This window comes from Malus domestica, chromosome 05 (genome assembly GCF_042453785.1).
Source record: "Malus domestica chromosome 05, GDT2T_hap1".
Taxonomy (NCBI): Eukaryota; Viridiplantae; Streptophyta; class Magnoliopsida; order Rosales; family Rosaceae; genus Malus; species Malus domestica.
Genome location: NC_091665.1, coordinates 31088111 through 31104395, shown reverse-complemented (window position 1 = coordinate 31104395; position 16285 = coordinate 31088111). Strand labels below are relative to the sequence as shown.

Here is a 16285-nt window from a genome sequence, read left to right as displayed (position 1 = left end):
CAAAGTGAAGAATTATGTCAATCACATAGATCATTTTAGATTTTTTTTTAAAAAAATCAAAATAAATATATGCCTAAGTTGGTAATGAGAATATGAATATCCATTGGCTTTTCATTTTCTTTGCCTTTTTGGAAACAATTTCTTGAAGAAGTAGATATGTGTATATACAACTACGTGTACGTACCTGATTAAGTTATCATGAATCCAATTCCAACAAGTAATTATACCCTAATGCTAGGATTAGCACAAAGGAAAACTTGTTTTGTTTTAGTGAATAAAAAAAAGAGTTTTAAGGGCTAGTTTGGTATTGTTGTGCTTTGAAAAAAAGTTGCTGTGAGAATAAGCGGTTGTGAAATAAATCAGCAGAGTGTTTGGTAAACTTTTTTGTAAAAGTGCTTTTGAAAAAAAAAAACAGTCTGATAGTGGGTCTTTTCATTAAAGGAGCACTGTAGCTCTGTGTGATTTGAAAAAAAACCAGTTTTCTAAAGCTGCAAATAGATGCTTCAGCTTTTCCTTTGATTTCAGCTTATTCTCACAGCAGTTTCCAAAATAAGCCTTTTTTTTTAGTTTACCAAACGTCTAAAACTCTCACTGCTTTTTGTCATGGGTGCTTTTTTTTTAAGCACCTCCCTCCCAAACCACCCTAAGACACCTAGGTTTAGATGAAATCAATTTCTAATGATGCCCCTCTCAATTATTCAAAGGAAGAACGTGGCTTTATTTTCCATTCGGGCGATATTGAGAGACGAAGATTTAAATGGAGGACCTCTGATGCAGAGATAAATTGTTTTCAACTACTCGAACTACAAGTTTCGAAAAAACTAACTTGTAGAAGGTGGCAGTATTCAGTGAAATCACTGGTCTTTTATGCAGAGGAATAGAAAGCACTGAAACTTACAACTTCGCAATACAACAACACAGCATCATATGCTTTGGCCACTTCAAAAGTACACATAAAAAGGAAAAACAATGAGTCTGTTTTTACAGTACACCAGTGTATGAGATGCACCGTTTTTATGAACAGCTAGATTGGAATGTTTAGATTAAAGAACACAAATTCAGTCATCTTCGTTGCATTCATACACCGGTGTATCATCAACTGCACCGTTGCATTCATACACTGGTGTATTATAGAATTTTCACAGCAGTGCATGCACTGAAATTTCTCATGCTAGATATAGTACATGGAGTTGGGTAATTTGAATGTCCTTTTTGCCATGGGAAGTCCCTCAAAACTGCTCCACCGGTCTCCAATGATGCCCCCCCATATGCGGTAACTTTCATTAATCAGCCTATGGACTTGTGTTTTTGCACTTCCTTGAACTCATCTTCAAGACCCTGCATTGCACACAGGTGTATGAAAATTGAAATCAGATCTCTCGTATCAAGCGAGATACTGCTTCTGAAAGTCCTAAAACTGCTTTTAATTTTGTTTGGCGAAGAAAATTAAAAGTACTTTTAGGTCGTTGAAGCATTTAATTTCTACTTAAGCATTTGCTATGTGCTTCTTCATGAAGCATTTTACACCTTGTACATGTTTATATCAAAATCACTTGTAACACAAACGCTTATGAGCAGAATTGCTTCTTATAGAAACGTTGATTGATTCATCCTTTTGTTCTCTTTAAGAATAAAATAACTATGAAAAATATGAATTTGAAACCTTGATGATATTCCATACCTCAATATGAGACCGGTCCATCAATGGTATCCAACCCTAAATTTTTCCCTTCTTGAAGAGATTAAAAAGATCTTGATCCCACTATCTTTGATCTCATGGAAGAGCTTCAGTGTGTGCTCAAGAGCTGGTGCCTTGCCTTCTCTCAACCATGCCTCCAAACAAGTCCCATTCAGCTTCTCTCGCCTAGTTTGAATTTTCCGAAAACAAAAGTACATCAGTGACATCCAATCTCCACCTCGTTAAAAGAGTTCCCAGAGTTCAAATCTCACGAACGGTTCTTAAAATGTGACTTGCCCGAAACCGTGTTTCTTGAAGTAAGAAATGGTGGAGAAAAGTGTGTCATCGACATAAAAAATCCAAGCATCTTTGCCATCACCCTCCAATGTGCAGCAGCTGCTGCTAAGTAGAGAGTGACATCTCCTCCAAGGGCCTCTGTGAGTCAGCCTTGTAAAGGTTCTTCTATCTTATCATTGTTCTAAGTTTGGAAAAATTTTAAGTGTAATCGGTGATATATCTTTATCTGAGTGTTTCACTTATTACGTGAGGTAACTTATCCCAGTGATAGGATAAGGTTTCTCCCCAAGTCGAATTGAGATTCTGATCGGATGCTAAAGACTCACCCTTAGTTACTCGACATCTATAAAAATCAACGGATGCTAAACCATGAAGTTTTGGTAGAAAGAAGTTAAGCAAAACAAAATGTGGATAAACACATAACGATCCTCAAAATTTTAGGTCACTTTTCTTTCCAAATGGAAACAAAAATTAGGTCGAGTTTGTTAATGGCAGTGATCTTGGAATTGAATACAAAACGAACATGGCAATGAACAGTGGACCCCAAACCTTATCTGTGGAATTCACTTTATCTTTTTGACAATCAAAAGTATAAAGATTGCAAGAATAATAATATTTGCTCCACTCATAAAATGATAAGAAATCGCAATTTTTATAGTATGCGGAAATTATTTCTCCAACATTCATCTCGCTGAAGAGAAGCAAAATAGATCGAAAATGAAACAAAATGTTCATGCTCTTATTTGCTAACTCTCATGGTAAATCTAAGTTGCATGAATATATAGAATCGAGTAAATCGAAAATATATCTACATATCTTAGAGGAAAAAAGTGTCCATATACCCTAATGGTTTCTGTAAAATTTACTCCGAGTGGACGGAAACTATGAGCGATGGCCATCAAACCCGTCGTCGAAGTTGAGAGAGTAGCTCTGAAGATCATAGCTGTACCGGTTGTAGCTCTTTTGCCATCCCAAACCTTGTTTCCATTGTGACTTCAGCTTCCAAAACAACTGCCTTAAAAGATATGAACCGCGGCAATAACCCACTGATGATGCACTGCTTTGATTGCCAACAAGCTTGACCTCAGACCCAGCGCTTGCGATTCTCTTCAATGGCTTCGAACACTGGAGTTTCCAACAGACAGAGATGCAAGAAACTTTCATGTTTTTAGTTCCTCCTCCACCTTGACCGTGTGCCATTTTATAGAGAGATGGGTGGAAGCAAAAAGAAGCAGCAAGAATGATGGTGTAACTAGAAACAGGTAAAACCACAGATGAAGCTTTCAAGTAACAATTCCCACTACAGGCATCAGCAACAACATGTCGCATTCTCATTGGTCGGAGCGGATAAACGTTACAATCAACCATCAAATAATTTTTTTTTTATACTATTCCAGGTCCTATAGGACCCAGATTTGAGAAGGAATTGATGACTTGCCTCAAGTGATGTAATGTCAGTCAAGGGAGAAAAGCACTTTTTGAAAAAAGTTGATTTCCCTTGTCTGTTGTTTTTTTCCTTCTGATTCAAAGGAAGCTTGATGGAGAAGTTCCTGGAAGCATATAAGTGGAATGAGATCGACTCTTGTGCACAAAGTTTCACACCGGCCATATCATACCTACAAGAACAATAGAGTAAACTTGTTAATCATTTTCTGTGAACTTCATATAGTGTTTTCATCACATGGTTGGTCACAAAAGGCCCCTCAAAGGTCACCAAAAATTGTGTCGTGTAGATCTTCGATACCAATACGATTAAAAATAATAATTAAGCAAAATTGTGCTTACATACAAAGCATATATCTGAGCAAAATATAACACTTACATAGTTACACTACTGCATTTAGAATAATCATAAGTTCCCCAAACCAAAAAAGAAAATGCTCCTTTCAAACTTTCTTTCGTTCCAACTTCAAACGATTTATTAGATTTCGACTTATATATTTAGTTCCATAAATTTAAGCCTACATAAATTAATCTGTCTAACACTTCATATAACGAGCAATAAATGACTAATGGAGTAGAAATTATTCAGATTTGCATGGAGGATAAGTATGCTTACAGATGACTAGCAAATATTTCAAAACGGTTCATGCTCCATCGGCGACTTCAGGCTACATGAGAGCAATTGACATGAAAAATGTAAAGGCACCAAATTCTCTCGGCAAGTTCACCTGGAATTAAGTTACGAGTTAATTCTAGAACTTCCTTGTAAGCATTATTTTAAGAGAAAAGGGGAGGGGACGACTGTTCAATTAATTTAATATACTTACAGTCATTGTGCTCCTTCTTATCATTAGCACAGTTGCAGCATCTGCAAAACAAAGTGTGTGTGAATTTCTGACTGTAACAGAATTATTTTCTCGCGACAATCATACATCTGGGCAAATATTATCAGTAGGAAGAGTTAAAATAGAAAAACCTCATTGTCGAAAAATCTCCTTGAAACTGAATCTGAATTTCGCTCAAGTAAAATCTAAACAACGGTGACCTGCAGTAAAAAGAATTGCATGCTTCAATTACAAAACACACACTTGAAAACAAGTGATAAAAATTCCATAAAACTAAACTAGTTTATGATGTCATATAAGATATCACCATCAGTCATTCTTATTAATGCATAGGTACTTATTAAAACTATTTCAATAAAAAATAAAATTAAAAAGGCGCTTAAACTAAACAAATGTAAGGGGGGGAAATTAAAACCATTCAAAACCTATGACCCAGTTCAGTTCATATTCCAAAATTAATTCAAAGTCCACGGCACATTCAAGCATTTCAGAGAATGTATAAGAATATACCAGGAAGGAATTGCAACGGCTGCAAGAACTGGGGATACTTTCCACAACTGATGCATCTGATTTCCCAGAAATCCACTCAAATACTCGAGAATATCACTTCCCTAGTTTCACACATATAAAAAACGCATTATTAGAAATGCAAGGAAGACAAAACATGAACCAGCAATGAAGAACAGAGAAATCCCAAAGCTGCAGAATAGCAGACACTCAGGCACGCAGGGCAAAAAGGACACGAAAAGAAAGTAATTAATAATGTCATGCATAGCAAATTTTACATGTACAAGTGTACACCACACACACACACATACATATACTTGTATGTATTTAATATTGTACCTTTGTACACGTTGCTTCCTGCTTAGATTTAAGATCTGTAGATCTTCCATGTAGTAAGTTGCATACTTCATTATATTGCTCTAAAATATTTTTGTAGTCATGAGAAATTGACATCAAATATTCAATTAAAGAAGTCCATCTGCTTGTAACACACCCTAGTAACAAGAGCTCCTGTTTCAAGAGAGGAAAAGCATTCAGTTATTATTGTGAGTAAAGTCAGTTAAAATATCCAGTTTCATAGTTTGACATCATCTTGTAGGACGTGCAAGGGACAAAAATTTCTAGGATAAGAAACTAGAGTACAATTTATTCCTAGGATAGAAATTGACTATATTATTAGGCACCTGAAACTCTCTTATGAAAGAACTGCATAGTATGCATCTGTGCACATGCAGGGGAGATGTTAATTATATACAAGCCTAGGGCACATAACCAGGCAACCTTGAAAATAAGGAATATTTATTGTCGGAGAGAATCAATCATTCAAGGGATTTATCAAAGTACAATTAAGAATTCAGTCTAAGTTTGTAATTTCTTTCTTGAATTGAACTTACTTACAATTGTCTCGCACAGACCATCATCACTGCTTCCTGCTGAAATATTCAAATTCAACCGTTCAAAAATTTGTACCCACTGAATCTTAGGGGCTGAAAATATCATACTGGCACCTGACACCAACCGAATAGTTCTCTTATCAAGAAAATAAGAGAGATTCTTTGATTTCCAGCGGTTCCATGTCATGGAACCAAGCAACCACTCTACAATCCTGAATAAGGAGCCACAAGATATTAAGTTCAGGCCCCAGCATTGAGACATCCAACAGTAAATTTTGATTTTGGGTGCAAACTTTTCTAAAAATATAAAAGAAAAAAACGTAACTCAACTAATTGCATCTTAGAAAACAAATTTATGGCAGACACACTACCTTTACCAAGAAACTAGCCACTTACTCCTTAAACCAGACATACGACTCTACCATAACTCCTCACACCATACGGTACACAAAGGGAACAATTCACTTCACTCACACACATTACTAACTCTTCCACAAAATACAAGTTTGTGCACACACATATCCCACTTACTCTGGAGCATTTTCATGCTTTAGTTGTTCCTTAAGCAAGTTATCATCAAACTCGCTCCAATTGCTATGTCTGACACTTTGAGAAAGAACATCTAAGCCTGCTTCAACCGATGTTATGAAAGACGCAGCAGACCACCTCCTCAAGAGCTCTTGGACCACGTACCTTGTGAAACCATCACTGCCACAATTTTCAGTCGTTGTAGCTGGTGCAATTCTTTGATCAAGCAATGTGTTCTGCGATTTCAATTTGTTGAAGTACGCATTCAGAAAGTCATGCTCAGTTTCCGATAGCTCCTCGAGATCCAACTCCACGGTTGCCGTCAGCAAAGCTCGTAGATGTACATCCCTCAAAGGCAATGTATGAATGAGATGTTCTAATACAAAGCGCCGTGCCTTAGCAAGAGTATCAGACGACAGATGAGCAAGACCCTGGTTTATCGCATATAACTATGACTTAACAAACAAGTTCACTGAAAAAATTTAAGGTGTCAAAACAAAAATTTTTACAAATTTACAAAACAAACCTTAGGGAAAGAGGCAGCTGATGTCATTTCAGATAGAGCTGCATCAAGTTCCTCCACAGAACTCGCATAATCATCTGAGCAGCTAAAACTTCCGAAAACCTGATAATAACACCGAAACAAGATCTCATCTTTCAGTACCCAAATGAACGGACAATGGAATTCAGAGATACCCTTATCGCTTAAACGAAATAAAATTGGGAAAAAGTAGTGAAAATTTGACCTGCTCAAAGAAGAGACCCCATTGGAATGCTTTCTTGACGTTTTGAGAGTCCCAGTGCGCAATTCGACCAGACGATTGGTACCCAGAAAGCAGAATCAGTATATCTACGAACCCTTTGATCAGATTCACGACTTCTTCCATGGAGATTTGTGGGTGCCTCCAACCCATAGTCTTCTTCCTTCCGCCTCTGAAGTCCAAAAGACTCAACTGCCCAAGCTCTTTCAATGTAAATGTTCAATGGGAGATACGAATTGGAGGATACGATTGTCAATTTCATCAAAGAGGCAGTGCGGCGGCCTCTGGCTGTTTGGGTTTCTGATTTTCCCGCCCTCTAAATGTCAATTTTTCTCCATATGGACCGCACGCCGCCGTTTTACCCAGTTCGCGCGCTGACAATGACGCTGATTCCGAACGACGTGTCGTATAGAGGGGACTTATCCTCGATCAGAACTGGAAACCCAGCAGTCGAAGATGTCCCTGATCAGCACCCCCCAGCTCCCAACTCCGCCGCTCCACAGACCCAGCACCTCCAGACGGACCAACCACAAACCCAGCATCTGCCACGTCAGCGCTAAAATGTCCAGCAACAGCCAACCGCCCCAACCGCCGGACCCGACTTCCCTCCTCTCCTCCGTCACCAAGCTCCTGTGGGGTCCGTCCCTCCCGCCAGGCCTCCTCATCTCCACCGTCCGAACCGCCTGGCACTCCACGTGGCGCATCATGATGTCCCAGCTCGCCCCCTCCGACCCCACCCTCGGCTACACCAGACCCCCCTCCAAATTCCGCGCCGTGCCCAACCAAATCCCCCTGCAGTCCCAAACCTCCCTCCAGCTCTACGTGGGCCTCCCCTGCCCCTGGGCCCACCGCACCCTCATAGTCCGGGCACTCAAGGGCCTCGAAGACGCCGTTCCGGTCTCGATCGCCGCCCCGGGCCTCGACGGCTCTTGGCAATTCAACAACTCCGCTATTTCCAACCCGAATACCATTACTCCCGGCCCGGATAAAGCAAATGGTTGCAAAACTCTAAAGGAGGTGTATAAATCCAGGGCGGGAGGGTACGACGGAAGGTCCACCGTGCCGATGCTTTGGGACTCGAAGAGGAAAGAAGTGGTCTGCAACGAGAGCTATGATATAATCCAATTGTTCAACTCGGGACTCAATGAGTTAGCTCGTAATCCGGGTTTGGATCTTTCGCCACCTCCATTGAAGCAGAACATTGAGAAGTGGAATAGCATAATCTACCCCAATGTCAACAATGGAGTTTATAGGTAATTAATTACCAATTAATCCTCTAATTCTTTATTATTTCGACTATAAACTACTCTTCTAAACTACTGTGATCGTATATGGTGATCCGAATTTGGTGAAAGAAAAAACCAACTGACTTAACTCACGTCCGAATTGAACCGGTTATCAAACGTCTAGTGTCGCTAAGTTATATTTTTTATTGAAAGTTTGAAACCGGTTCTATTTGCGTTTGCATCCGTTTTTGCTCTTACAGTTTGTGCCGATTTGTGCAGATGTGGGTTTGCTCAGTCTCAACAAGCATACGACACAGCGGTGAACGAGTTGTTCGATACACTGGACACGATCGAAGATCATTTAACCAGTTCGAGATACTTGTGCGGAGGCGAACTCACACTTGCAGATGTTTGCTTGTTCACCACGTTAATCCGGTTCGATCTCGTCTACAACGTGTTGTTCAAATGCACCAAGAAGAAGCTAATCGAGTATCCCAACCTTCATGCTTACATACGTGAGATTTATCAGGTACTGCTGCCTTCTGAACCTTCACTCCGACGAAGTTACTGGTTTTGTTTTATCAAGCACCGATGAGAGTTTGGTGTTTTTCTACAGATTCCGGAGGTTGCAGAAACTTGCAATTTTACTGCAATTATGGAAGGGTACTACAAAACCCTATTTCCGCTTAATCCGGGCAGCATTCAACCCGTCATGCCCGCCGGATCGGAGCATGAAGTCCTCTTAAGACCTCACAACAGGGACTCGCTGTTGCTTCAAGGCAAAAGCAAATCGGCGCTCTATGTTTCTTGAGCCATACAACAACTCAGTTCGGATGTGTATTTTGTATATTTTGGTGAACCAGACAGGATTATAAAGATAGCATAGGCATTTCCGAGTACATAGTTTTCTATTTACACAACGCAAAACGCAACCGAGGACAACGCATTATATAGCATCGCCATATCGGCAGCCATATATAGAACTAGTCATTTAAGCAGTACCGCTAGCCTCTGCAAACACCGCACGCAGGCGGTGTCTGACCAAAAATTTACCATCAATGGCATAGGGCACCAAATGGGACATATATGTATAAAACCCTGTACAAAAAATCGAAAAGATCCATCCTCGGCTTGATTCTGCACCTACGCTTGATGTTCGACGAAAGACAAAACTACCAACTGTCGACGCACTGACCCCTGACATAAACTACTTGAGGTACATTCCCGGCGTTCACCTTGCAATTGATGCAGATCTAGATCCTATTGCGAGTAGAAGAGAAAAAGGTTAGCATCAGAAGCAACATGTCATTACAAGAACAATCAAAGAGTGCCCCAATTATTGATTAAATCGGATGAAACTTTGAACTCGGACTAATAAATATCAACCATGTATAGAGATAAGTTGGGCTGGAAAATCATCATCGCAGACAAACAAGGGATGTGCAACTTTGGTGCAAGGGACAAATGGAAAATACACTTACTATTTGAACGTTTCATGTTCCTGCAGAATTTGCTGCCACATAGGCACTGGAACACCTTAACAGGATGATCATGGTCGTCGAAGTCAATGCCATAATCCTGCAAAAGCATCCCGAATAGTGCAGTTAAGAGGGGCACTTAAATCCAAAAGAGTCATTTATACAATACTATACACGTAATGCAGTCTAAATAGGAAATTGATCTGCCCATACTAAGGTATCATTTTGTGCTTGAACATTTTTAAAGGATGAAGCTAAGTGTTGTCTTCGGGATAAGCGCAAGTCAGCAGACCATATTTGGATACATTGATCTGTTGTGTGGTGGTAGGTTCAAAGTAGGTACTCGCGCATCAGGTATGTTTAACTAAACCATATCAATCAACCGTTCTCCTTTATGCATTTTTTTTTCAATGAGAATGAGACCTTTCACAATCAATAGATAAATGATTCTACCGAAAATCAATTCACCGTACAACTTCTAAGAAGTAGAACTGGCTTCGTGAAGTCAATTGAACTATAAAAAGTAGTAATGAAGATCACTTGTAGATATGGCATTGTACGTACATATTCCCATAACCAATCGAGCACCCTTACCAAAATTAGTTATGAAACTAAAATCAGAAAAATACTTTTACAACTCATCAATTTGGTGAAATTTAAAATGAAAACATTTGATTGAAATGGAATTACAGTGGGTTTTATCTTGATAAAAGATCGTGGTCAGACTTGGCTCAATAAATACTAGACTAAACCAAGAAATAAACTTCCTAAGCCGCCTAAGGGTTTCAGCATTTTAACTTGCCACAGAATAAAATAAATAAATAAATAAATAACTGTTTCATTGATAATTCATTCGTGTTTAAAATGATTCATAAAAAATTCATTAAGATTATGCTAAAACTTATAAGATAAAATTTCTCACCCAAGTAAGTTCTTCCAAGGCATTTACTTTTCTTGTTGTGAAGAAGGCAAGCTGCACAAGACGACATAACAATATTTATACTTGGTACGTTGAAGAATTATGCGTGCAACAAAGTAGATAGCTATAACTACGCAAACGAAGGATCAAAGGTTCCATACATGATAATAGCAATGATCTGGGGTTTCCACTTCAACTGGGATTTCAGCCAAGTTTGCATCCAGACATCTAGCATAATATGCAAAAGAGATCCCATAGTAGTAAATATCTTAGTAAAAGAAGCATAAAGTATCACATGAATGGAGGGCATGACTAAACCAAAAGTACAGGCAAAGAAAGAAGTGGCATTACCTGTGATTAATAAACCTGGCAACATTTCCATAGTTTGTAGCATCCAAACAGAGAGCTTCTTCATCCCTCAAATCTGCTTTGGAAGCCCAATTTGCATCCAGTAGCACTGGATAGGGTCGCTTGCCACTTCTGGAGCTTTTAATGTTCCTCTCATGTAACTCTTTGCTGGTTAAAACTTCTCCAACATACTCGCACACAAAGGCACCTTTCGGCAGGTCCTCCAAGGTTCGGAGACCCCATCCTTTTCCTTCAGAAGTGAAAAATACCTGGAATACAGCGCAAATCAAACAAAGTGTTACAAAAAGTATTATAGATGAAAACTTTGTATTGACATGTTATCTTTCGAGAATATAACCACTAAAACTCATGAACAATATATGCACAGATTTACATCAATAAGAAAACAAATACCCCACTCCATCAACTAACAGTAATCAGAAAGAGCATTTTGAATAGATTCCAACCTGCAACTTCCAATTTAAGCCTCTCTGGACTACTCGATTTCCACACTGTCTATGGCAGCCACACTTGCTCCAGCATTCTTTAATAAATTGCCTCCTTAAGTGGCCCTTGCATGGTTCTAAACAATCATCATTCTTGACTCTTTCAAGTGGGCAGCTTTTACAATAGAAAGGACGGTGTTGTTGAGGGTTGCGAGTCATAGAGATACACTCTTCCAAGAAATCATCGTTTAGAAGGCCTTCTCGGGTGTAAGCAAAATCCCCCTCAGTCTGAGATGCACAAACACACGGTACAGATGCCAATAGGCAATCACCAAAGCAAGTTGGGCAGCAATTTGCGTCCCCAATACCAGAAAGGCGGAAGTTAATAGCAGCATCTTGGAAAACAAGGCTTTGGGAGATATAGAAGAAGGATGGTGGACATTCATTGTTTTTTTCATTTACCCATGGTATTTTGACTCTTTCTTCTCCTTTGGTTATGTCATTTATGTCATGATAACTCCTTAAATCATCAGAAGGTAGATCACAATGTTGTACAACAACCAGACCACGAGAGTCTTCCAGTTCACCTTCCTTATCAACCTCAGCAAAACCATTAGAATCAGCTCTCTCACCTGCTTGTCTGCATTCACCAACACCATTCAAAGACAAGGGTAGTCTTGGAACTTGAGAAGCAGTAACAGCAGTAGGGCATTCAATACTAACAGGCCCATTCAAAGATTCCTTAGTTCCATGCACAAAATCGCTAGCGGTAGTTTTTTTCAATGCATCAAGATTTGGTGATACACTTACAGATCCATCCTGTGATTCACCATTGGAATTAGTTCCCAGTTCCAAGAAGCTCTCACACATGTGCCCCAACAGATTCTTTAGAGAAAAGTTTGGGTCAATGATTTTGTATGAATGCAGATATTTTTCCTCCGTCAATTTTATGACGGCATCTAGCTTAGGCATATGAAAATCTAGTCGTCCAACAGCTGAGCTGCAACTGAACGAAAGCTTTACCTCTCCCAAGGGTGAAGACGCAACTTCTAAGTTTGAAGATTCCTCTTCAACGGTTGCAAACTCAAAGTTCGTATTCCTTTCATTACTTGAAGCTATGATATCACTTCTTGTACTTTCTCTCTCCTGGAATGCCACAGGTTCTTGATCATTTTGTTCCCGAGTTGCACCATTTTGGATTGGAGGGTTTTCTTTACTTGAGGGATCTGCAAAAGACCAAAACAAAAATTATTGTACAAAAAGATTATTGAAGGTAATAATCTAGAAAAGTTTATGCCAGTGTTATAATACCCAAAAAAGTTTATTCCACAATGTATTATTTATGTTAAAATTGGCATTCATAGATATATTTAATTCATGGTTAAAGTAGTTTATTTTGGTTCCTGGTTCCAACTATCCATCACGTGAGATATCAATGACAGCATACTATAAGGCGAACAAAGTACCTGGAAGGATGACTGCTATAGGAACCTCATCTTGTGCCATGTCATCAGTGAAGGGCTCATCTTTAGGCTTCATTAATTGATGAGTGTCAACCCTCTGTTTCGGCAAAAAAATGATGCCTGACTCGGTACTTCGCTTTCCATGCTGTGCCAAGGGATTAGACACAACTGGTTGCTTGCCCTTATTTTTGTTACCCAGATGGGGTGAAACTGGTTGCTGCAATTCAGCCCTTGAGTCAGGTGACCGTGTAATATCCCGTGGCAACATAGGGTTGCAGGTACTTGGGGATGGTGAAAGTACACCCCCATGAGTTTTTCGCAACCTTTTCAGGGGACGTTCAGGTTGATGAGGCTGTGTCAATGCTTCCCCCATATTATCCTCCGGCTAGAATATAATAGACCAAAAGGTAAGTTAGCAGATATAGGTAAAAGGGTGAGAATGTGTGAAACACAAGCAAGGGAGTTAGGTGTACATACATCAGCATTTGTAGATTTCTTCTTCTGTGATGAACCCTCATCACCACTTGAATGTATTCTTTTCGAGGGACGGGCAGGTTCACGACGCAGCTGAGGCTCTTCTTCCATATCTTCCTCCTGATAGGTAACAGGACATAATATGTCAGGAAATGCAGCAACAGATATGTCAGAAACTATAGCCACAAGGTTGAGAAAAACAAGAAATGGAGCAACAGAACCAACGTAATTCAAATTACATACATCATAGTTCTTGCTTTTCTTCTTCTCCTCCTTCTCTTCCACCCCCTAACAGAATAAATCAAAATCAAACAGACATAAATAGAGAGACAGAGAGAGGACAAACAGATAAAGAGAATGGAAATGGAATAAAGAATGCCTGACCAAAGGGAAAAGAAATGCACCTGAGTATCCTCCGCGTCAAATATAGCATCTAGAAGAACTCTATAATTTTCTTCTTCAATCAGCTCCCAGTTTCTGTCAAATAATCTTAAGAGATTTTTCAACACTGGTTTGACCTGTTTTTCATTAATACCAAGCTCTGCCATTGCTTTAAAGGCTGCGCTCACTCTTGGATTCGGCGCCATCACTGTCCGCTCACCACTTATTTCAACTGTGAGCTTCCCAATGCAAAATGTACCTACATTTTCCAACATAAGTGAGAAATGATGCCCAAATAGGAGTTTAAAAAAATAGATATGCCAGTTCATTACACAATAGAAAGTCTACCACCATGAAACCCTTGAAACCAAAAATGCAATCGACATAAGAGTATTAGAGGTTTCACCTTGACACTCAACAACAATCAGATGTTCCAATATCTTTAAAACACTACACACGCAACAGTCTTTCAAAATCCAGACGGACGATAACAGATTTAACTGATAGTTCCTAGCTGTATATATGCTAATTTCATCTTTCACTTCCCACCCTTCCAGCATAAACTAAAGTGCCCCAATTTGGAAATTCGAAAACAACAGCACGTTTCTACTAGAAAAGCACCAGAGGAAGACAATATGAAACCGAATCGTACATACACATGCATCAAAAGGGCCAAAAGACTAACATTAGTTCAGGTATCTATAGAATGAACACAGAAAACTCTCCCTCCTCCTCTCTCCCATACGAGGGGGGAGAGAGAACGAAAGAGCTCACAAAAACAGAACTTGTAGCAACAAAATCTACATGTATGCAAAGTACAGCACTAATAATAACAAAAATCTTACCAAGAAAACCGCTTTGGAGCTTGATTCAGTCTACCAACACCTGAAAATCACCCAAAAACAACAAGTGTAAGAAACCACAAGATATTTTCTTTGACCTGCATTTTCTCAGTAATCAAACAGAATTTCCACAAATATACTCCCAAAACCAAAAGCGCAAACAAGCTTCAATCAATGTACCCAGAAATTAGCGAAATGAAAACCCAGAACCCAGAACTTGAAAAGGTTTCCGGAACGCACTGTACAGAGCAGAAAAATGTTTCGGAAAACCCCCCAAAAAGAAACGCGAAATTGGAAAACGGAGAGGTTTCAAGGATCGAAATAGTTTTTGAAAACCAAAAATTTGAAATATGGGTAGCGAGCTTACCAGCATTTCTGAAGAAATTGGGGGGAGTGAGAGTGTTTAGAATTAGGGTTTTCGAAATTTGATCCGATTTTACCCACTATTCGCTCTCAGTGGACGTGTAACTGCGTGAACACTTGTCATGTCCTGGGGGCGAGTACACGAACGTCTGGAATATTTTGTTCAGAATTTAGTAACTTAGTTTATGTGTTGTGGCAGCTGTGCTATCATGCGCCTGAATGGTAAAATTCTAAATTTCTTTTTATTTTGTCAAATGATAAATTTGTTAAATCAGAGAACTGATGGATTCGGATTCGAACTTAGTTCGTAGTGCAAGGCCAACACTTTTCTTTTTGTACATCAATTTCTTAGATGGTAGATTCTCACAGAAAACAGGTTAGAAGGTAACTAACTACTAACTAAATCAAACATTTTATCTCTAATTAGAAAGAATAGTCTTTTCCAAACAGGAGTTTTGTTGATGATTGCATTCGCGTAATTACAGTTTTATATGCATTCTCATAAAAAAGTCGAAAAAAGAGCGTGTAAAGCCTTTTTAAAATTATCCTTAAATTTACGTGTTATACAATCGTTTTAATTTAATGCAATTTCTCACCTTTGTTACATGAAGGAATACAATTAAATGAAATATACATCAGTCACCGTTTTATTCTAATTGAAAAGATGTTCGTTTATATCAACATATCAACGTTTGGGAAATTGATCATTTTCGGATCCATTCCTCCTAATCTACCAAATTAAGGAATTCGTATCATTGAAAATTGATCCAACGGTTACAAACAGGAGCCCACTTTAAAAGTTATAATAATTTTAGCCATTGAACCAAATTTCAACTACATGGATTCCGTAATTTGATAATTAGGAGGAAGAGATCCGAAGAGGATCCCTTTCCATTTATTTGCTCGCTAAAACAATTGAGTGCTACAACATCAAATTCTAAAAATAACTCACAAAATTCCATTTGTGGCCAATTAGTAATGTCATGTTTAGATATTAAAGCAGAGTTTATGGAAGTCTATATATTACCATGATAAAATATAAAAAACAAGGTGACTTAATGGTTGGGAACGAATTCCACACCTATATTTCACATGACACATCTTGAGATCGATTTCTGGTGTTGGTGAATCGTGTGATGATGGTCAGGGAATGTTGAAATGCCTCTGTAAGTCTTTTCACCCTGAATTGATGAACTGCCATGGCGAAGCTACCAACTGGTTCTCTTAAAAAAAATAAAGGGTTACTACCCACATGTTTCGTGGTATTCAACATTTAGTACATCAATTTTTTTTCGTCCCAGAGTCATACTTAAAGTGTAAATTTTGGGAAAGTCTCATACATCTGTTAGTCAAACTGTTAAGTCTCCTGTTAAGTAATGACGTGGCGCCAATG

General features: G+C 38.9%; 3 protein-coding genes across 5 annotated transcripts; 1 reads left to right on the top strand and 2 right to left on the bottom strand.

The window, feature by feature from the left end:
• Positions 1-2608: 2608 nt before the first annotated feature.
• On the bottom strand, positions 2609-7267 carry LOC139196498 (uncharacterized). 2 transcript variants are annotated; one of them, XR_011581486.1, is made up of 11 exons: positions 6938-7256; positions 6718-6816; positions 6195-6622; positions 5668-5875; positions 5110-5280; positions 4774-4874; positions 4395-4463; positions 4246-4286; positions 4035-4146; positions 3414-3591; positions 2609-3227 (listed from the first exon to the last, which is right to left on the bottom strand). XR_011581486.1 is itself a non-coding variant. In XM_070822574.1 (10 exons), exons 1-9 carry the CDS (start codon positions 7103-7105, stop codon positions 4082-4084), a joined length of 1350 nt encoding a protein of 449 aa, XP_070678675.1. In that variant the 5' UTR covers positions 7106-7267; the 3' UTR covers positions 2609-3591; positions 4035-4081. The 2 variants fall into 2 exon arrangements, 1 of the variants encoding a protein (XP_070678675.1); XM_070822574.1 differs by having other exon boundaries at positions 2609-3591; positions 6938-7267.
• Positions 7268-7408: 141 nt separating this feature from the next.
• Positions 7409-9079, top strand: LOC139196499 (uncharacterized). The gene is made up of 3 exons (XM_070822575.1): positions 7409-8205; positions 8458-8707; positions 8795-9079. The coding sequence occupies exons 1-3, from the start codon at positions 7409-7411 to the stop codon at positions 8987-8989; spliced, it is 1242 nt and encodes a 413-aa protein (XP_070678676.1). The 3' UTR covers positions 8990-9079.
• LOC139196497 (probable inactive histone-lysine N-methyltransferase SUVR2) lies at positions 9045-15048 on the bottom strand. 2 transcript variants are annotated; one of them, XM_070822570.1, is made up of 12 exons: positions 14897-15048; positions 14533-14572; positions 13711-13946; positions 13550-13594; positions 13310-13426; positions 12836-13217; positions 11391-12595; positions 10927-11192; positions 10737-10803; positions 10579-10629; positions 9660-9756; positions 9045-9438 (listed from the first exon to the last, which is right to left on the bottom strand). In XM_070822570.1, exons 3-12 carry the CDS (start codon positions 13891-13893, stop codon positions 9410-9412), a joined length of 2442 nt encoding a protein of 813 aa, XP_070678671.1. In that variant the 5' UTR covers positions 13894-13946; positions 14533-14572; positions 14897-15048; the 3' UTR covers positions 9045-9409. The 2 variants fall into 2 exon arrangements, with proteins under 2 accessions (XP_070678671.1, XP_070678672.1); XM_070822571.1 differs by lacking the exon at positions 14897-15048 and adding an exon at positions 14710-14885.
• Between the last annotated feature and the right edge of the window lie 1237 nt (positions 15049-16285).

Coding starts and splice junctions, on each gene's coding strand:
- LOC139196498 (XM_070822574.1), bottom strand. CDS start 7,105: ATGGGTTGGAGGCACCCACAAATCTCCATGGAAGAAGTCGTGAATCTG. Junction 4,875..5,109: donor AGGAAGCAACGTGTACAAAG/GTACAATATTAA, acceptor GTGTGAAACTAG/GGAAGTGATATTCTCGAGTA. Junction 4,287..4,394: donor GGAGATTTTTCGACAATGAG/GTTTTTCTATTT, acceptor TTTGTTTTGCAG/ATGCTGCAACTGTGCTAATG.
- LOC139196499 (XM_070822575.1), top strand. CDS start 7,409: ATGTCCCTGATCAGCACCCCCCAGCTCCCAACTCCGCCGCTCCACAGA. Junction 8,206..8,457: donor GTCAACAATGGAGTTTATAG/GTAATTAATTAC, acceptor CGATTTGTGCAG/ATGTGGGTTTGCTCAGTCTC. Junction 8,708..8,794: donor ACATACGTGAGATTTATCAG/GTACTGCTGCCT, acceptor GTTTTTCTACAG/ATTCCGGAGGTTGCAGAAAC.
- LOC139196497 (XM_070822570.1), bottom strand. CDS start 13,893: ATGGCGCCGAATCCAAGAGTGAGCGCAGCCTTTAAAGCAATGGCAGAG. Junction 13,595..13,710: donor TTGACGCGGAGGATACTCAG/GTGCATTTCTTT, acceptor TTATTCTGTTAG/GGGGTGGAAGAGAAGGAGGA. Junction 9,439..9,659: donor GAACATGAAACGTTCAAATA/GTAAGTGTATTT, acceptor TACTCGCAATAG/GATCTAGATCTGCATCAATT.